We start from the raw sequence: 22446 nt of genomic DNA, 5'->3' as shown, positions 1-22446 counted from the left end.
AATTAGCAAGCACTACAGCAGCTGAAAACAAGAGGAAAGATCCCAATGGTCTTGCACGAATGTGAAGTGATGACAGACAGCCTGGTTCCTAAGGAGGGAAAGCTAATGGACAGAAGAGAAGGATAGTGGAGGGTGGAGGAAGAGAAGCGAGGGACCAATGTTCTTTGAAAGGGAAGGGGCCAAGGGAGTAAAGAAATAAGAAATGCTGGGGGCACAGGAGGGAAGAAAGCCTGCATGAGGTGATGGGCAGAGGCAGGCTACTTGGAGGCAGAAAAGTGCTAAAAATGAGACAGGCAAGAGACAACACATCAGAAGAGAATAAAAAGGATACAGGAAGGGAGATGATCTGATAGCTAGGCTGAGGGGAAAATATAAAGAAGAAAAAAGGAAACAAAAGAGGAGGTGATGAAAAGGGAAAAGAACTTTTAAGAAAAGGTAACTCATGTGGGAGACAGGATACAGCGAGACAAGAGTAAAAAGGAGAGAGAAAAGGGAATAAAAAGTAAGAGAGAGCAAAGGGAAATAATGAAAATAAACAAAAATGATTCATCTGCAGAAAACGTACATTGGGGGAGATTTTCAGAAACACAGAAACATGACGGCAGATAAGAGCCAAATGGCCCATCCAGTTTGCCCATCCACAGCAATCACTCTCTCCTCCTTTCCCTAAGACAGGGGTAGGCAACTCTGGTCCTTGAGAGCCGCAGGCAGGTCAGGTTTTCAGGATATCCACAATGAATATGCAGGAGATAGATTTGCATACCATGGAGGCAGTGCTTGCAAATCTATCTCCTGCATATTCATTGTGGATATCCTGAAAACCTGACCTGCCTGCGGCTCTCGAGGACCAGAGTTGCCTACCCCTGCCCTAAGAGATCCCACGTAACTGTCCCATGCTTTCTTAAATTCAGACACGGTCATTGTCTCCACCACCTCCTCTGGGAGGCCATTCCACGCATCCACCACCCTTTCTCTGAAAATGTTTTTCCTTACATTACATATTGTGAGCCTATAACCTCTTAACTTCATCCCATGCCCTCTCATTCCAGAGCTTTCCTTCATTTGAAAGAGGCTCACACCTCCTGTACCATAATGCCACAGAGGTGTTTAAGCAGAAAGGGGCTCCGGCCCATTTAAATCCGGATTAGCAGGCCACACCCCAATATTCAGCAGCACTTAACCAACAGAGTGTAACTGAACATCCCCCCCCCCCCCCCCCCCAAAAAAAAAAAAACCACCATGATGTATCCGGATAGTGCTGGGGAAATCTGTGGATGAAGTCAGGGAGGAGACGGCAATTACGAGGGCACCGGTGATATTCAATGCCAGAGCCCGCAGAGATAACTGGGCAAGTAGGACCACAGAGAAGGCAGTCCTAACTTAACCCTTTTAGTTCTGTGGGTGCTCGCACTGAATATTGGCCGAAACCCATGGAACTACCGGATCCGAAGATAATCCAAACATTCAATGCCAGTGCTCGGACATGGCTCAACAGTGACATATCTGGAATAGCCCGTGAGTGCAAGTGGCTTTAAAACCACTGACCACCGTGGGATTAGGGGCAATATTTTTTATATGCAAATGTTCATAAAATAAAAGATTCCCATAAAAAATCTTCTGTAAATATGAATACTAACGTATTGAAATGTTCCTGTGCTGTTGGTGGACACTGGGCGCCATAAAGGCAATTTTGTAGCTCAGCATGTGCCGTTACCACCTTGTGCGCTAAAATGCACAGAAAAGTATCACTTATGCACATAAGTGCACTACGCATCGTTCTATAAGTGCTAAAGCGCCTAACTGCAAGGGGGCATACAGATAGGTACAGCATGACAGGTGCGTGGGTGGGGCTTCAATTTACGTGTGCAAGCAGCACCGAGGTGCACTCACCCACGCCCTTATGGAGTGGAGGAGTAGCCTAGTGGTTAGTGCAGTGGACTTTGATCCTGGGGAACTGAGTTTGATTCCCACTGCAGCTCCTTATGACTCTGGGCAAGTCACTTAACCCTCCTATTGCCCCTGGTACAAAATAAGCACCTAAATATATGTAAACTTTCCTGATATCTCCGAGGAGGAAACCGCCCGCCTTCTTTCCTCCTCAAAATGCACCACTTGTTCCTCTGATCCCATCCCCACCAACTTACTTAACACCATCTCTCCTACTATCACCCCCTCCATCTGTCATATCCTCAACCTCTCTCTCTCCACTGCAACTGTCCCCGACACCTTCAAGCATGCCGTAGTCACGCTACTCCTCAAAAATCCATCACTAGACCCTACCTGTCCCTCCAACTACCGCCCCATCTCCCTCCTACCCTTCCTCTCCAAGATACTTGAGCGCGCAGTCCACAGCCGCTGCCTTGATTTTCTCTCCTCTCATGCCATCCTCGATCCGCTTCAATCCGGTTTTCGCCCTCTTCACTCGACAGAAACAGCACTCTCTAAAGTCTGTAATGACCTGTTCCTTGCCAAATCCAGAGGCCACTACTCCATCCTCATCCTTCTCGATCTATCCGCCGCTTTTGACACTGTCAATCATGACTTACTTCTTGCCACACTGTCCTCATTTGGGTTCCAGGGCTCTGTCCTCTCCTGGTTCTCCTCCTATCTCTCCCACCGCACTTTCAAAGTTCACTCTCATGGATCTTCCTCCACCCCCATCCCCTTATCTGTTGGTGTTCCCCAGGGATCTGTCCTTGGACCCCTTCTCTTCTCAATCTACACCTCTTCCCTGGGCTCCCTGATCTCATCTCATGGTTTCCAGTATCATCTCTATGCTGATGACACCCAACTGTATCTCTCCACACCAGACATCACCGCGGAGACCCAGGCAAAGGTATCGGCCTGATTATCCGACATTGCAGCCTGGATGTCCAACCGCCACCTGAAACTGAACATGTCCAAGACCGAGCTTATCGTCTTTCCACCAAAACCCACTTCTCCTCTTCCTCCACTTTCTATCTCAGTTGATAACACCCTCATCCTCCCTGTCTCATCTGCCCGCAACCTCGGAGTCATCTTTGACTCCTCCCTCTCCTTCTCTGCGCATATCCAGCAGATAGCCAAGACCTGTCGCTTCTTCCTCTTTAACATCAGCAAAATTCGCCTTTTCCTCTCTGAACACACCACCCGAACTCTCGTCCACGCTCTCATTACCTCTCGCCTGGACTACTGCAACTTACTCCTCACCGGCCTCCCACTTAGCCATCTATCCCCCCTTCAATCTGTTCAGAACTCTGCTGCACGTCTCATATTCCACCAGACCCAATATACTCATATCACCCCTCTCCTCAGGTCACTTCACTGGCTTCCGATCAGATACCGCATTCAATTCAAGCTTCTCCTTCTTACCTACAAATGCACTCAGTCTGCTGCCCCTCACTATCTTTCTACCCTCATCTCCCCTTACGTTCCCGCCCGTAACCTCCGTTCACAGGATAAATCCCTCCTCTCAGTACCCTTCTCCACCACCGCCAACTCCAGGCTCTCCTCATTCTGCCTCGCCTCACCTTATGCTTGGAACAACCTTCCTGAGCCCTTACGCCAAGCCCCCTCCCTGCCCGTCTTCAAGTCTTTGCTTAAAGCCCACCTCTTCAATGCTGCGTTCGGCACCTAACCCTTACCGTTCAGTGAATCCAGACTGCCCCAATTTGACTGCCCCTATCGGACCGACCGTTCACTTGTCTATTAGATTGTAAGCTCTTTGAGCAGGGACTGTCTCTCTTTGTTAAATTGTACAGCGCTGCGTAACACTAGTAGGGCTCTAGAAATGTTAAGTAGTAGTAGTAGTAGTAAACTGCTTTGAATGTAGTTGCAAAAACCTCAGAAAGGCGGTATATCAAGTCCCATTTCCCTTTCTCCAGGCTAGACTACTGTAATCTACATGAGCCTACCATCTTTTCAACTAAAAAGATTACAAACTCTGCATCCCAACTGTTATGCCTCTATTAATGCGCTTACATTTTGCATTTCTCTCAATGTTCTTGTCTTGTGTATAAAGCGTATTATCTAGGTCTACCACTATTTGTTATCATTCCTTATACCCCTTTCGCGCCATTTAGGGTCTTTGGACTCCTACGGACTTGTATTGTCTAATCCTAAGCAGGTTCATTATGAGTGTGCCTGACTATCTGCCTTTTTCTTCCTAGCCCCAAGACTATGGAATGAATTTCCTACTCTATCAGTAGTGAACCCTCCTATCAAAAATTTAAAACGTTAAAAAACACAGTTTTTTCAGACTTGCATATGGTGAACATTTGATGCTATGCACCTAGTGGGAGTCGCACTGCAGCATTTAACTTTTAACTGTTTATAAGGTGTGGATGAATCTTTCCTTTATTTATTGGAGTTTTTTCCTCCTTTCCCTTTATGATAATTTTATTGGTTCAGTGCCATGATCTGCCTGTCAGCCCAGGTGGTATATCAAGATTTTAAATAAACATTTACATCTGCCATTGTTCTGCCAATGCAGGTTTACTAGAGTATTTTATAATGTACAGATGCTGTCACAGATAGGCACTTCCCACGCACCACTGGGGCACCTACAAGAGGGCACCTGTTATAGAATTTCCTCCGAGTAAAAGCAAAGGAGAGAGAGGTTCAGAGACTGAATAAAGTTTGCAGTAGGGTAACTAGACCAAGGGGTTAAATGCAAGCTCTGGCAATTACATAACTCATAGTTAAGAGGATGTCCATACAGATTTCCTACCAACCAGTTATGTTATCAGAATTTGGTTTATGTGGTTCAGTTTTCAATTGGTTTGAACCTTAAAGAACAGACAATATTTAGTTTTAAAAGCTTAAATTTATTTATCGTCTTGGGTTTCTCCTTGTGCAGTTTCCCAAGGTTCTCCTATCTCTCCACTTTTGTACAATCTATACATGAGTTCTAGATAACCTTCTTACCTCGCGAGCATATTCTGTCTTATACAGATGATATCTTTCTCTTACTACCTGTAAGCCAAGCTATTGTTTCTGTTTCTTCTACAATTCATAGCTGTATAACTAGGATAAAACACTGGTCAGATAGATTTAAATTAAAACGTAATACTGATAAGTCTAAAATTAGTGGTTTGCCATGGATCTAGCTAAAATTCCTCAGACTACTATGGATGATACTGGATTTCAAGTTAAGGTAGAAAATCTTCTAAAGTATTTGGAACTATACTGGATTCTTCTCCGTCTATGGAGCCTCAAATTAATAGTTTGATAAGGAAAGCTTATTTTAAACTAAAGCAATTTCGTTTGTTAAGATCCTACTTTTTAGAAGAACATTTTAGGATTATTGTACAGTTAACAATCTTACCATTACCACTTCTGGATTATGGTAATTTATTATATTTGAGTCTCTCTTCCAAACAACTTTCTAGGATTTCGTTAGTTCAGAATTCTGTTGCTAGGTTATTATTTCAAAAAACCAGGTTAGATCATGTCAGTCCTTTGTTGGCTGAATTACATTGGCTGACCGTGAAGTCTCGGACTATCTTTAAATTTTATTTATTTATTGCATTTGTATCCCACATTTTCCCACCTTTTTGCAAGCTCAATGTGGCTTATAATACATCATGAATGGTGGAAATATATTAGAAAATAGACATTTGGTGTTACAGAAGAATCTTGGGTAACATGATAATGATAAGACATGATAGTAATATAACAAGCAAATATTATAAGACTGATCTGAGTATTTGTGGAGGAGTGGTGTATGTTCACATTTGTTGATCTTTGTGGTACGCCTTATTAAAGAGATGGGTCTTAAGTAGTTTGCGGAAGTTGGTTAGTTCATAAATCGTTTTTAAGTTGCGCGGCAGTGCATTCCATAACTGTGTGCTCAAGTAGGTAAAGTTTGACGCATGTATTAGTTTATATTTTAGACCTTTGCAATTGGGGAAGTGAAGATTAAGGAATGTGCGGGATGATCTTTTAGCATTCCTGGGTGGTAAGTCTATCAGGTCTGACATGTAGGCTGGTGCTTCTCCGTGAATGATTTTGTGAACTAGGGAGCATATTTTGAACGTGATGCGTTCTTTAAGAGGGAGCCAGTGTAGCTTTTCTCGTAGGGGCTTAGCGCTTTCATATTTTGTTTTACCGAATATAAGTCTGGCTGCAGTGTTCTGGGCTGTTTGAAGTTTCTTGATTATTTGCTCTTTACAGCCGGCGTCTGGTATTTAAATTTCTGAATGGTATGTGTCCTGAAGGTGGCTCTCAGCTGGTGACTATGTTAAGATCTAAGACAGCTTCAAGAAAGTGCAATCATTTATTATTGGCCTTTCTTTCAGTCAAAAATATACGTTTCAAGGCAACCTTTTCTCAATCATTTTTCTTCTTGGAGGTTCATTATTGAAATGATCTTCCTTCTGAACTGCACCAGAATTACTATTTATTTCGTAAAATTTTGAAAACCTGTTTACTAGACTGGGTGGGCTTACTGACTTTTTCATTTGATTATTAATTTTATTTGTAATTTTTTTCAATATCTGGTGTCAGTTTTTATAATGTTGTAACTCGCCTTGAATCTAAATTGGCAAGAAATAAATCTTTGAAACTCAATTAAATGTCAAATATGATCAATCAAATAAATGTAACCCTTGAACCCTTTGATAACATAACATTTCACAAAGTAATAGCAGCAGCTTCTCCATGCCATGGTGAGACAGAGAAGTAGGGGAGATTAAACCTAAATGTCTTCCCAGTTCAGATGCAGGTGAGCAAAGGAAAACTCAAAAGTTATACCTTCAAAGAAGTCAAAGTCCTGCAAGTCATCAGGCAGGCGTGGCAGGACATCAGAGAAGTCCTCTTGGTTTAGCTCCAAATCATGTGGAATGTCTGTGATCTCATTGGCGATGTCATCGGGCAGTTCATCTGCACTCAGCTCCGGGGTGGATGGGCTCCTACAGTGAAAGGACAGTCAGAATTCAATATAGCTTCATCTTCTGTCCACTCTTGGGAACCTCTGCTCTCAACTTGAGCTTCACTATTCTAAAGCCTATAGTTTTCTAAAATGGATTAGGGTACAATCACAAATTTTCCACTATGATATGGAATACTGTGAGAAGAGGGTGGGATATTTGAATTTAGCTCACTCATTTTTCAGTAGTAGCGCGAGATAACCAATATATCTATTGCACCTGAATGTAATATGGCAAGATAGATAAGTTACAGGAATCTGTTCCTTTAACTTAGTAGAAAAGTCAGAAAATTACAATTAACCATCCTGAGATCTCCAGCTGGAAACTAACTTGTCATTAAAGAGTGCTTCAGAGATTCAATTTACACAGACCCTGATGCTCAAAACATGTAATCCAAAGTACTAACCCATAAAATCACAGATTAGTGGCTATTCTTTTGTTAAATTCAGCTGCAGATGCAAATGAGCTCCTTAATAATCTGCATCTGTAATTAAGTTTTATAAGAAATTTCAAATAAAATGTCTCCCTAACAGCAAAAGCAGCAGCCTGCGCTTAAAGGGCCCTCAGGGGAAGGTAGGATTCCTTGAATTTCTGGCACTTTAGAAGCCCTCATACCCCCAAATCTGGGGCTTAATATTAAAAACAATACCCCCCCCCCCCCCAAAAAAAAAAAACAAAAAAAAAAAACTTACGTCTATTCCCGCATTCAAAGATAGGTCGCTTTTTCCTCCAAACTCACTCCCAAATGTTAAAATCCGTGAGGGGGCAGGAGCAATCTACACTTAACCTTGCTCCAGGGCCACCATCTTGAAAAGTATGTCCTGGTCCCAGGCAGCATGTTCCAATGCATGGCTAGTGGTTAGACACAGCCTCTATTCAAGATGGGAGCCTCAAGGAAAGAGTTAGCGGACATTGCTCTTGCTTACTCATGTATCTGGACATCTGGGAGTCAGTCAGGGGTTGGCACTGCAGTGCAGGGGCTAGCCCAGCACCTGATTTTTTTAGAAGGTGGAACTTGGCACAAGAAACTGTGGATTAGTGGTTGGGGGGGAGGGGATGCCTTGTTTTTAACACTGGAGTCCTAGACTAGGGATGAGATGGTGAGGAAAATTTGAGAGCCTCTGGGTAAGGGAGCTCTTAACATAGAGCCAGGAGGCCCTTTAACTACCTGCCGCTGCATGAAGACAGCCTACAGGCTACAAACAAAAAATAACTACACCTCACTGAGGTGTAGTTATATTTTTGTGAAAACTGGCTCACTTTCACAAAAATTTCTTTTAATGAGCTGCTTTGCATGCTTTTGCACTGCAGCAGCTCATAAATGGGCAATTTCCATAAACCTTCAAGTATGACATAGGCTCTGTGTGGAAAATAGCAGAAAAATATGATACATTGGCAGTTTTGCACATTTTGTGCTATTTTCTGCACAAAGCTCTAATTTGCACATTCACTCACACTTTACTACATAGGTTTTATTGCCTTTCAAGGACTACTCATTAAAGGGCAATGAAAATAGACCCAAACTACAGTACAGCCCGTCCTTCTGTGTACATAAGTACATAAGTACATAAGTAGTGCCATACTGGGAAAGACCAAAGGTCCATCTAGCCCAGCATCCTGTCACCGACAGTGGCCAATCCAGGTCAAGGGCACCTGGCACGCTCCCCAAACGTAAAAACATTCCAGACAAGTTATACCTAAAAATGAGGAATTTTTCCAGTCCATTTAATAGCGGTCTATGGACTTGTCCTTTAGGAATCTATCTAACCCCTTTTTAAACTCCGTCAAGCTAACCGCCCGTACCACGTTCTCCGGCAATGAATTCCAGAGTCTAATTACACGTTGGGTGAAGAAAAATTTTCTCCGATTCGTTTTAAATTTACCACACTGTAGCTTCAACTCATGCCCTCTAGTCCTAGTATTTTTGGATAGCGTGAACAGTCGCTTCACATCCACCCGATCCATTCCACTCATTATTTTATACACTTCTATCATATCTCCCCTCAGCCGTCTCTTCTCCAAGCTGAAAAGCCCTAGCCTTCTCAGCCTCTCTTCATAGGCAAGTCGTCCCATCCCCACTATCATTTTCGTCGCCCTTCGCTGTACCTTTTCCAATTCTACTATATCTTTTTTGAGATACGGAGACCAGTACTGAACACAATACTCCAGGTGCGGTCGCACCATGGAGCGATACAACGGCATTATAACATCCGCACACCTGGACTCCATACCCTTCCTAATAACACCCAACATTCTATTCGCTTTCCTAGCCGCAGCAGCACACTGAGCAGAAGGTTTCAGCGTATCATCGACGACGACACCCAGATCCCTTTCTTGATCCGTAACTCCTAACGCGGAACCTTGCAAGACGTAGCTATAATTCGGGTTCCTCTTACCCACATGCATCACTTTGCACTTGTCAACATTGAACTTCATCTGCCACTTGCACGCCCATTCTCCCAGTCTCGCAAGGTCCTCCTGTAATCGTTCACATTCCTCCTGCGACTTGACGACCCTGAATAATTTTGTGTCATCGGCGAATTTAATTACCTCACTAGTTATTCCCATCTCTAGGTCATTTATAAATACATTAAAAAGCAACGGACCCAGCACAGACCCCTGCGGGACCCCACTAACTACCCTCCTCCACTGAGAATACTGGCCACGCAATCCTACTCTCTGCTTCCTATCTTTCAACCAGTTCTTAATCCATAATAATACCCTACCTCCGATTCCATGACTCTGCAATTTCTTCAGGAGTCTTTCGTGCGGCACTTTGTCAAACGCCTTCTGAAAATCCAGATATACAATATCAACCGGCTCCCCATTGTCCACATGTTTGCTTACCCCCTCAAAAAAATGCATTAGATTGGTGAGGCAAGACTTCCCTTCACTAAATCCATGCTGACTTTGTCTCATCAGTCCATGTTTTTGTATATGCTCTGCAATTTTATTCTTAATAATAGCCTCCACCATCTTGCCCGGCACCGACGTCAGACTCACCGGTCTATAATTTCCCGGATCTCCTCTGGAACCTTTCTTAAAAATCGGAGTAACATTGGCTACCCTCCAGTCTTCCGGTATTACACTCGATTTTAGGGACAGATTGCATATTTCTAACAGTAGCTCCGCAAGTTCATTTTTTAGTTCTATTAATACTCTGGGATGAATACCATCAGGTCCCGGTGATTTACTACTCTTCAGCTTGCTGAACTGACCCATTACATCCTCCAAGGTTACAGAGAATTTGTTTAGTTTCTCCGACTCCCCCGCTTCAAATATTCTTTCCGGCACCGGTGTCCCCCCCAAATCCTCCTCGGTGAAGACCGAAGCAAAGAATTCATTTAATTTCTCCGCTACAGCTTTGTCCTCCTTGATCGCCCCTTTAACACCATTTTCGTCCAGCGGCCCAACCGACTCTTTGGCCGGTTTCCTGCTTTTAATGTATCTAAAAAAGTTTTTACTATGTATTTTTGCTTCCAACGCTAATTTCTTCTCAAAGTCCTTTTTTGCCCTCCTTATCTCCGCTTTGCATTTGGCTTGGCATTCCTTATGATCTATCCTGTTACTTTCAGTTGGTTCTCTTCTCCACTTTCTGAAGGATTGTTTTTTGGCTCTAATGATTTCCTTTATCTTACTGTTTAGCCACGCCGGCTGACGTTTAGTCTTTTTTCCCTTTTTTCTAATACGTGGAATATATTTGTCCTGAACCTCCAGGATGGTGTTTTTAAACAGCATCCACGCCTGATGCAAGTTTTTTACTCTGCGAGCTGCTCCTTTCAGTCTTTTTTTCACCATTTTTCTCATTTTGTCGTAATCACCTTTTCTATAGTTAAACGCTAGCGTACTTGATTTCCTAGTTTCACTTCCTTCAATGCCAATATCAAAACCGATCATATTATGATCACTGTTATCAAGCGGCCCTCGTATCGTTACCCCCTGCACTAGATCATGAGCACCACTAAGGACTAAGTCTAGTATTTTTCCTTCTCTTGTCGGCTCCTGAACTAGCTGTTCCATGAAGCTGTCCTTGATTTCATCAAGAAATCTTATGTCCCTTGCGTGTACAGATGTTACATTAACCCAGTCTATATGCGGGTAATTGAAATCCCCCATTATTATTGTGTTGCCCAGTTTGTTTGCGTCCCTGATTTCCTTTAACATTTCCGCATCCGTCTGTTCGTCCTGGCCAGGCGGACGGTAGTACACTCCTATCACTATCCTTTTCCCCTTTGCACATGGAATTTCAATCCACAGTGATTCCAAGGAGTGTTTTGCTTCCTGCAGAATTTTCAATCTATTTGATTCAAGGCTCTCGTTAATATACAATACTACCCCTCCACCAATCCGATTCACCCTATCACTACGATATAATTTGTACCCCGGTATGACAGTGTCCCACTGGTTATCCTCCTTCCACCAGGTCTCAGAGATGCCTATTATATCTAATTTTTCATTTAGTGCAATATATTCTAACTCCCCCATCTTATTTCTTAGGCTCCTGGCATTCGCATATAGACATTTCAAACTATGTTTGTTGTTCCTAAGTACATCATGCTTAGTACTTGACAGTATTAATTGGCAATCTTTTGTCTGATTTTTATTGTTATTTAAAGATACCCGATCTACTACAATCTCTTTTGCAACCTCACTATCAGGATACTCTATCTTCCCTGTTATGGTGATATCTTTGAAAGATACCTTATCCCGAACCATGCTCTTTTGAGCGACTGTTTGGATGTACACTTGGCCTTCAGGTAGGACAACCAGTTACAAAACAAATGACAGTTAAAAAAAAAAAAGAATTAGTACTACCTGACAATAAGTTAAATCAAAACAAATAGAGACTAACAAATTATTCCCCCCATTAACAGCAACCAGATGTAAGACATCTACAAAGAAATGCACCAGGTATAACAATTCAGGGCATTATGTACAGTTGGGATACTAATATTTCATTATTTTTGTACAAGTATATTTGAAGGCATATATATGTTATTATATTTGAAGGCATATATTATATATTAACAGGAAATATATTATATATTAATAATTGTTGATTCTCAAAAGTCAAGCTCCTAACTTCAATCTCCACAAAATCACAAACACAAAGACATTGTGACATTGACCTTAGGTGAGAAATATCGACTGGCAGTGAGATGCTGGGGGGCATGCTGAGGTTTCCCTGCGGTAATGCCGGCGGAATGGGCTTCTGTGGCCGGCGTGGGCCACGCCTCCGTTTTTTCTTGTGTTTTTTGGTAAGTGCAGGTGGCTTGGTTTTCTTCCTGGGTTTCCTCTGCTGCTGATGCTGGACTTTGCGGGAAATGTCGCCTCTCAAGAAGTTATCCTATCAAGGGAGACATATTCAGATTTATCAGCATTCACTCTCCAAACTATAAATGCACCTTTACATTCGGAGAGTAATTCTATAAAAGGGTGCCTATTTTCTGGCACCAAGCATGCACCTATTTGGAGTCTATTCTGAAAAGAAAAATCAGTGCCTAATTTTCTTTATAGAATACAGTTTAACAGGTAAATAGGCACCTATATTTTAGGCGTCTGAACTTACACCAGCCTCAGTTCAGGGATGGGCAACCTGTAGTCCACAGGCCACATGTGGCCTATTGAATTTTATGCAGCCTGTGAAACCAGGGGAAGGATACAGAGAAAACATTATTAACCAGAGTTTGGCAAATTTAAATACTGTAATTTGCAAATACAGAATAGCCACTCTAGCAGTTTGTTTCCATTGATTTTAGTTAAACTTTTACTTATTTATCTTATCACAGAAAGTCTACAGAGCACTGTGTATTTCCAGTTCTGACATTATGTAATGTTAAGGTCAGCTAGGTTCAGTACTGACATTCATGCAGCCCTCCGAGTATACAGGTTGCTCATACCTGGCCTAGACTGTCAAAGGCATAAATTTGTACCTCGCTATTGAATGCTCACCACTGAATATTGGTGCGCACTTACAGAATAGCACAAAGCCAAAATAGTCATTTATGCACGTACGAGTCCATATACAAGTGACTAGAACACCAACATTTACACATATTCTTGCCACCTAAATCCAGGTGGCTCCTCCTAGAATTACACCCATGCATACCTAATGAACGTTAGAAAAAGCGAAAATACTTACCTGTAGTAGGTATTCTCTAAGGACAGCAGGCCATTCATTCTCACATGTGGGTGACGTCAACCATATCACCCGGTACAGAGCATAAAAAAACCTAATATCGCTTTAAGAGTACGGGCAGCGTCCCCACCGCGCATACATAAGTGCCTTCCTGCCTGCTGCGAGAGTGCAGGACTATCAGTACAATACAGCATAGAATCAACTCCAAGGGAAGATGGGAAGGTATGTGAAAATGAACGGCGGACTGTCAAAAATTGCATTAAGACCTTAGTAAACTGGAAGATTGGGCATCCAAATGGCAGGTAAAATTTAATGTGGACAAATGCAAAGTGAAGCACATTGGAAAGAATAATCTGAATCATACTTAACAGATGCTAGGATCCACTCTGGGGGTCAGCACCCAAGAAAAAGGTCTAGGTCTGTTCAGCTGCAGCAGTGGCCAAAAAAGCAAAACAGGATGCTAGGAATTATTAAGAAAGGGATGGTAAATAAGACCAAAAATACTATAATGCCTCTGTATCACTCCATGGGGTGACCTCACCTTGAGTACTGCATTCTGTTCTGGTCGCCATATCTAAAAAAAGATGTAGCGGAATTAGAAAAGGTTCAAAGAAGAATGACCAAAATGATGAAGGGGATGGAACTCCTCTCATATGAGGAAAGGCTAAAGAGGTTAGCGCTCTTCAGTTTGGAAAAGAGACGGATGAGGGGAGATACGATGAGGTCTACAAAATCTTTAGTGGTGTATAACAAGTAGAAGTGAATTGATTTTTTACTTGTTCTAAAAGTACAAAAACTAGGGGATACTCAAGGAAGTTACATGGAAATACTTTTCAAACAAATAGAAGGAAATTTTTTTTTCAATGAATAGTTATGCTCTGCAACTCTTTGCTGGAGGATGTAGTAACAACGGTTAGTGTATCTGGGTTTAAAAAAGGTTTGGACAAGTTAAAGTCCATAATCTTCTATTGAGACAGACATGGGGAAGCTACAAATTGCTCTGGGATTGGTAGCATGGAATGTTGCCACTTTTGGGGTTTCTGCTAGGTACTTGTGACCTGGCTTGGCCACTGTTGGAAACAGGGTACTGGGCTAGCTGGACCATTGGTCTGACCCAGTATGGCTATTATTATGTTCTATGAGAGAATCCGCAAAAATCAGACATACTGTGCACCAAGTTCCGCAGCTTTAGGCTCATGTAGAACTGATAAGATTGAATACAGGAGATGAGCATAGAAGCCTGATACATCTTCCGCCCAAAAGAATCCAGGGTTCTAGCTTCTCTGCCAGGGGGCGCAGAGCATAGTCTAGAACTCCTGGCTCTTTTGAGCATGGATTCCACCACCATTAAGTGATGAGGCAACTGAAGCTTATCAAAACCAGAGCAGCTCTGGATCCAATACATTGTGCCTATCTTTTCGGGAAGGAGAGAGATCGACAGAAGGGACTCCCAGTTCTTCACCTGAACATCCCATAGCATTTTGTGAAGCAGGACCTTCACAGCCTCTCTAAGAGGGGAATCATAGTCCATGACCTCGAACATCTCAGCCCTGGGCTGGTTCTCTGTCTCTAAACGAATTGAAACAGAAGCTGCCATTTCCTTGCCAAAAAAGATGGAAAGGAAAGACTCTCAGGTGGAGATTTTCTTCTTTCCTTTGGGGGGGGGGGGGGGGGGGGGGGGGACAGATGGGATACCATAGGACTCCTCCTCCAAGAAGTAACATGGATCCTCACCAGACTCGGCGAAGAACTCCTCATGGGAGGGCCGAGACTGACCCTGCCTTGATACGCAGGAATCATATCCTAGAGATGGGCATCAAGGTGTTGGTTCCACCCCTTGACTCCAGCAAAGCTTTTCCACCGACACTGAGGGGGTGCCAGCACGGGTGGCACCGGTGTTGGAGACCTCACCGCAGGCTGAGGGTCTGGTGGGGCAGCAGGAAGAGACATGGCAAGGACAAGCACTCCAGATGCTGATACACTCTGCTGTAAAAGACTCAAGTGCTCATGGAGTATGACCCAGGTGTGCTCATTGAGAGAGGCCATCAGGAAAGGCTGGGGCATCAGGTCAGAGACAGGATGCTGAATTGCCAGGGTTGAAACAGGCAACAGTTCTGGCTGCATGGAGACCTGCACATTGGCACCTCTTGTGTGGAGGGGGAGCGGTCCTCCCTGCACTGATGCTTCTCTGGGACTGGGGGTCCCTTGGTGCCCGGAACTCCCAGCACCATGTGTCAAGGGGGATCGATGCCGATGGTTCTTGGATTCGCTCGATGCCAGTCATGGATGTTCCTCATTGCCGATGTTGAATCATCACATCGCCTAATGGTTGGGTCCTATATGCCAACCAGTCCTGGGAGCCTTGCACAGCAGTCAGCATCGAGGCACATCCACTTGATGCATGCCCACTCCCAGTGTCTGAAACAGGCCTAGCAGCCATATGGACCGATGCACCCGATGTCGGTGCAACTCTCAAAGCTGATGCTGACCCCAATGTCGAGTATTCGGACTGGGCTCTAAAAGGTTTTTCCCACTGAGCCTCTCTGGCCAGCTGGGTTGTTTTCTTCATACGAAGACACAGAACACAGCTGGAAGAAGGTTTCAGGCCCCCAAACAATCAATGTCTTTGCCAGATATGGTCCTATTGCACCAGGTACAGCACTTAAAGCCACTGGGAACTGTCAATGACCAGAGAAAACAGCCGTAGCCAAATCAAACAGATCGATAGTGCCAGAAAAAAAGGGGCAAAGCACTCAAAAGAATTAGAGGAACGAGTCCTGACCAGAGCTCAGGAGGGCCGAAAGAATGTGGAAAAAAATAAGAAACAAAAGTGGAGAAAAAAACTACCTAAACCAATAAAAGATAAAAAATGAGGCGAAAAAAAAAGAAAAACCTTAGGAAGGCACTATTTGCTCTGAAAAGTACTCATGTACCAGATGGTGTGAGGAGCCGCAGAAAGTGCATCCTCTCCTCATAACAGATGACGAGACTGATGGTCCCACAATTTTGGGATGGGCGAAAAGGCAATCACGCATGCGCAATCACGCAGTGGGGATGCTGCGTGCGCTCTTATTAGCTTTTTTATGCTCTGCACCGGGCAACACGGATGACGTCACCCATGTGAGAATATGGTCTGCTTGTCCTCAAAGAATCTTCTTTTTGATTTCAAAGAGTATTTTGGCTTCTCCAATAAATTGTGAACAAAAATACTGCTTGAAATTTGCAAATTACAAGCAGGATACTGTATATAATTATCACTCTTACTTCATGTTCCAGTCATCACTCAATAACCCTCTTCCCCAACATCAAACTGTTGCTATTATTTGAACTTATTTCTGCATTGCTCTCTCCCTCCCTCTTCCTGAATCACACATCTCCCTGCACATAATTAGCACTCATTCTCTGCTTCTCCAGGCTAATAAACTGCTGGCTGCATGTAGTCTAGAGAGCTGCACGGCTTCCGTCCCCGCGGGAATCCCGCGGAACCCGCGGGATTCCTGCGGGGACGGAGGCAGTTCCTGCGGGGTTCTCGTGGGGATGGAAGCAGTTCTGCGGGGTTCCCATGGGGACGGAGGCAGTTCCTGCGGGGTTCCCGCGGGGATGGAACCAGTTCTGTGGGCTTCCCGTGGAAGTGTAAGGTGCACCTGCACCAGCCTCTCATCTACCGAATACCAATTTATTTGAGTGCTGTCTCCTCCTCTTCTTCCTTGCTTTACTAGCATAAATGTGGAAAGTCTTCCATTAAGGAGGTGGTAGAGTCACAAATGATGACGGAATTCAAAAAGGCGTGCTAACCTTAAATGGCTGCATGTGTGTGGATCTGTCAAGTGACACTTAGATGGCGACTCTGGCTGTGATGAACTAGAGCTGATACCTGGCAGACTTGTATGGTCTGTGTCTCATACATGGCAATCTGGTGTAGGATGGGCTGGAAAGGGCTTAGACAGCAACTTCAGTGGCTGGAACATGAGGACAGTGCTGGACAGACTTTTATGGTCTGTGTCCCACAAATGAGAACATGAATAGGCTGGAGTGGGCTTCGATGGCAACTCCAGCAGTTGGAACATAAGGTTGGTGCCAGATAGACTTCTGTGGTCTTTGTTCCAGAAACACGAAAGAAAGACCATAATCAAGTATATAATATCACACTCGTTGATTTAATGATGAATTGATCATGAGTGTGACTATTGGGCAGAGTGGATGGACCATTCAGGTCTATTTGCTGTCACTTACTATGTTACTATTAATCCTCTTTGCTCCCAGGCTGGTGCACAGACCTCAGCTCTGACCCAGGCATGAGAATCAGATGTCACCTGACCTACTGGCGCATGCATGTGGCGACCTCTCAGCACACACTGCCAGTGAATCAGAGACAAATCTTACATGTGCGCACCAGAGTGTTCCAAGTTCCAACTTCCGTTCCTTCCTTGCCTACAGTGCTGTGGCTCAAATCCAGAGAGAGACTGAGGGAGCTGACTGGAACTTTCTTTTATGTACTATTAAATTCTTACGGGGATGGGTGGGGATGGGCTAAATTCTTGCGGGGACGGGTGGGGACGGGTTAAATTCTTGCGGGGACGGGTTGGGATGGTTTAAATTTTTGCGGGGATGGGTGGGGATGCGTAAGATTCCAGTGGGGATGGGTGGGGACGGGTAAGATTCCAGCAGGGACGGGCGGGGATGGGTAAGATTTCTGTCCCCGTGCAACTCTCTAATGTAGTCTTCTTTTCCTTAATTCACAGTGATGTGCTGTTACTGTTATGTTGTGAAGAGGAATCATTTTTGTTCCTTTTTCAGCATTTCTGCCTCCTGCACAGCTCATCACAAGAAGATAATGAGCTCACTGCATATATGAGGATATAAGTCTGATTCCCTTATACCATCCCCCCAAAAAAGGAGGACTTCATTTGGCTCACCTGGCTTGCCCCTACTTGGACAGAGAGCTAAACTGATAATTTTATCTAACATTCATAAAGCTGAGAATAAAGTAGGCAGCCTTAACAAAGATTAAAAATTAACATATCATTAACAGTAAGAAATAAAAATCAAAGTGAAAAATTGTGGACAATAGGTGGTTATCCAAAACATTATGTACTCATGGTGCACCAGTGTGAAATAAATTAGCTCCCTTTGCAGGTAGAGGATAGTATGGCCAACAGACAGTGTTTTGATTTATAGGGAAGGTAATTTTCAAAAGAATTTTGAATGTGACAAGGCCGTTGCCTTGTCACATTGTTTCTTCACCTTCAGATCCTCCAACACCAACACCCCAAGGTCTCTCTCCTGAGTCGAGCTTAATAATCTCTCCCCTCCTATCCAGTATCTCTCTTTTGGGTTTCAGCACCCCAAGTGCATCACACTACACTTCTTGGCATTAAATTTTAATTGGTCGAGGGTCTGGCAGTTAAAATTTAATCTATTACAAAAGTACTCCAATATTACTTAAACATCAACATTTTAATTATTGCCAATATATGCACATATATTATCAACAAACTTATTTGATTTCCATGGAACTCACTTCTACATGCCTTTCACACCGTCATCCTCGCAAACACAACAAACTCATACACACCACCCGCATAATACAGCACACCAACAAGACACTGCAATACTTAGAGTTCAAATCCAGCGTCTTCCTTTAGCTTTTGATGGTGTTATAAAATGCTCTTTCCTTGCATCGGATTCAAACAAAATTCCAAAATAGCTGCCACGGGCGGCTTGCAAAGCTACCCGCAGTTTTATAATATGGAAGACAAAGTCCCAGTTATTCCAAAGTCATAGAACTCCACATGCAGATAATGACAGTCTTAATGTATAATCAAGCTTCACTTATATCCTTCACCAGCTGAATATCGTGGTTGGCTGCATGTGTGGCAACACTGCACGGCATGAAGAAAGCTTCCATGATAAACCGAAAAGGTCAACTTAATGACATGACTTTAGTTCCTCAATGCGAGACCGCATTTCATGGTGTACTTCATCAAGAGGAACTACTCCCAAAAACCTACAACAATTCAATAACATATACCTAAAACAATTCATGTCAGAGTCTCAAACACTTATCTAAATTTTAACCTTATAATATTAAAATTTTTTTTTGTTACATTTGTACCCCGCGCTTTCCCAACTTATGGCAGGCTCAATGCGGCTTACATATTGTATACAGGTACTTATTTGTACCTGGGGCAATGGAGGGTTAAGTGACTTGCCCATAGTCACAAGGAGCTGCCTGTGCCTGAAGTGGGAATCAAACTCAGTTCCTCAGTTCCCCAGGACCAAAGTCCACCACCCTAACCACTAGGCCACTCCTCCAAGTGTAGAGTGATGCACTTGGGGTGCGGAAACCCAAAACAGAGATACCGGATAGGAGGGAAGAGATTAGTAAGCTCGACTCAGGAGAGAGACCTTGGGGTGTTGGTGTCGGCGGATCTGAAGGTGAAGAAACAATGCAACAAGGAGATGGCCGTGGCCAGAAGGATGCTAGGCTGCGTAGAGAGGGGCATAACCAGCAGAAGAAAGGAGGTGTTGAAGCCCTCTACAAGTCATTGGTGAGGCCCCACTTGAAGTATTGTGTTCAGTTTTGGAGGCCATATCTTGCTAAAGATGTAAAAAGACTGGAAGCGGTGCAAAGAAAAGATACAAAAATGGTGTGGGATTCGCGTTGCAAACTGTACGAGGAGAGACTTGCTGACCTGAACATGTATACCTTGGAGGAAAGGAGAAACAGGGGTGATATGATACAGACGTTCAAAAATTTGAAAGGTATTAATCCGCAAACGAACCTTTTCCGGAGACGGGAAGGCGGTAGAACTAGAGGACATGAATTGAAGTTGAAGGGGGGCAGACTCAGGACTAATGTCAGGCAAGTATTTTTTCATAGAAAGGGTGGTGGATATGTGGAATACCCTCCCGCGGGAGGTGGTGGAGTTGAAAACGGTAATGGATTTCAAACATGCGTGGGATAAACACAAAGGAATCCTGTTTAGAAGGAATGGTTCCGTGGAATCTTAGCGGAGATTGGGTGGCGACGCTGGTAATTGGAAACAAAGCGGGAGCTAGGCAGACTTCTATGGTTTATGCCCTGATCGTGACTGAATAGATAGGTATGGGCTGGAGTGTAAATTTTAAGGGGCTTCGATGTTAGCTTCAGAACTTAGTACAAGAACAGTACTGGGCAGACTTCTACGGTCTGTGCCCTGAGAAAGGCAAGGACAAATCAAACTCAGGTATACATATAAAGTATCACATACCATGTAAAATGAGTTTATCTTGTTGGGCAGACTGGATGGACCGTACAGGTCTTTACCTGCCGTCATTTACTATATGTAATTTGTGAGCAAAATAACGATTTACCTGTGGAACGAGGCCTTTTCCTGTACATGTGCAACTTCACTAAGACTAAGGGAGCCCACTAGGGAATAAAAGAATGGGTACAACAGGGCAGGTGGCATTCCTGCCACTCTGGGTCTTCAACTTTCTCCTTACAAGCTACTAAACTGCAGATGGACTGCAGCTACAGTCTTGGCAGGAGAATGAATCTACTAAAAGAAAACCTTTGTCCTTTAAGTTCTATTTAAAGTTTTCTTGTTCATTTTTAGTTCTGGCTTTCTGGCCAAATTACTCACACATTAATGAGTGATTTATTATCACCAGCTCTGCTCAGAGCACACTCACACATGCTGCTGGTGTAGCAAACTAATGTGTGACATTTCTCTCAGAATTCTGTTATTTGATAGGATCCCACAATTGTCCACAGCAGTAATTTTCCAAATATGGTTCTAGGACCCCTAGGGGTCCTTTTCTGTGTTAGTGGGTGGCGGGGTAAGGATAACAGGTTTGCTGACCGGCCCAGGTGAGGGAGTACAGTGCTGCTGCTGCCACTGCTGGTGAGTAGCTTTTGAACCAGTAAAAATAGAAAGGATCCTGGAGTAAGAATGCAAAGAATTCCCTGATAAAAAAATGGTTTGAGAACCACAATCCTAGAATTTGAAAAAGCAGTTAGAAAGTTAGCAAGTGTTTACTGTTCCATGATCTGTTACAGTCCCCTGCAACCCCCCCCCCCCCTTTGAAGGAAGATGTCTTGGGAGAATTTATTTATTTATTTATGACATTTATATCCCGCATTAGCCCAAGTAGAACGACAGGAGTAGTGGGAGGTGGGATGAGGTAAAAATTAATGCCATGAGTTTATTTGAAAAGGGTGCTTATTTCCTTAAAGGATAGACTGAAGAAGTGAGTTTTCAATAGACTTCAGAATAACAAATAATCATTGGTGTATTTGATGGTTTTAGGTAAGGAGGTCCAAATTTTAGTGTCTTGATATGAAAACTTAGCAGTATGGATTGGGAAATGCAGGATAAGATATTCTCCAGATGATTTAGAAGCATTACGTAAGGGAAATTCAATGAGGTTGTTCATGTATATTGTGGGGTCAAACTATACAAAATTTTGCGAATGAAGGTACATAACTTGAATGATATTCTATCATTTATTGGCAGCCAATGCAAATCGTACAGAAGTGGAGCTTTGCTTTGAGACGTGTGGCAGTGTTTTGAGCAGTTTGTAGTTTTTTTGAGGAAATCCCCTTTAAGTCCTGCGTAAATAGAGTTGCAGTAATCAAATTTTGTTAGGACTAGGGATTGAACTAGGGTATGGAAGACTGATTTTGCGAAGAATAAGTCTCCTCAATTTCCATAATGAACTGAAGACACTTGAGACCACTTTGGAAATTTGGTTATCTAGAGTGAAGAATTGGTCAATCATGACTCCTAAGATTTTCATAGTTGAGTCAAGGGGATATGTGATGTTCTCAGTGGTAAATGATTTAAGATTTATAGCGTGATGAGTATTAGTTACTATTAAGAATTTAGTTTTATTGGTGTTGAGTTTTAATTTGAAATTGGATGCCCAAGATTTCATAGAGAGATACCTAATCTGATGATATGAGTAATTTCATTTATTTCTTTAGTGAATAGAATATAGATGGTAACATCATCTGCATAAATGAATGCTGGGAGACCATTTTTCTCCAGTAAATTGCCTAATGGAATCAACATGATGTTAAATAGGATGGGGGACAACGGAGAGCACAGGGGCACTCCACAAACAGGGGACCATGCTGATGAAATTGTACCTGATTGTTTCACTTGGTATGATCTAGACCTTAGGAAGCTTGAGAACCATTTTAACGAAGCTCCACAGATTCCAAAATGGTCAAGGATGTTTAGAAGAAGATTATATAGTAACATAGTAGATGATGGCAGAAAAAGACCTGCACGGTCCATCCAGTCTGCCCAACAAGATAAACTCATATGTGCTACGTTTTGTGTATACCTTACCTTGATTTGTATCTGCCATTGTCAGGGCACAGACCGTATAAGTCTGCCCAGCACTAGC

At 43.2% G+C, this 22446-nt stretch overlaps 1 protein-coding gene across 1 annotated transcript in view; it reads right to left on the bottom strand.

Annotated features, from left to right (window-relative positions):
- INO80D (INO80 complex subunit D) overlaps positions 1 to 22446 on the bottom strand; it is a 111268-nt gene that overhangs the window by 5761 nt on the left and 83061 nt on the right. Inside the window, 2 exon segments of the mRNA XM_030210299.1 lie at positions 6733 to 6890; positions 12038 to 12255. Of these exon segments, the coding sequence (XP_030066159.1) occupies positions 6733 to 6890; positions 12038 to 12255 (376 nt within the window).

The sequence above is a fragment of the Microcaecilia unicolor genome, chromosome 7, assembly GCF_901765095.1.
Source record: "Microcaecilia unicolor chromosome 7, aMicUni1.1, whole genome shotgun sequence".
Classification (NCBI taxonomy): Eukaryota; Metazoa; Chordata; class Amphibia; order Gymnophiona; family Siphonopidae; genus Microcaecilia; species Microcaecilia unicolor.
This window is presented reverse-complemented; position numbering and strand designations above follow the sequence as displayed.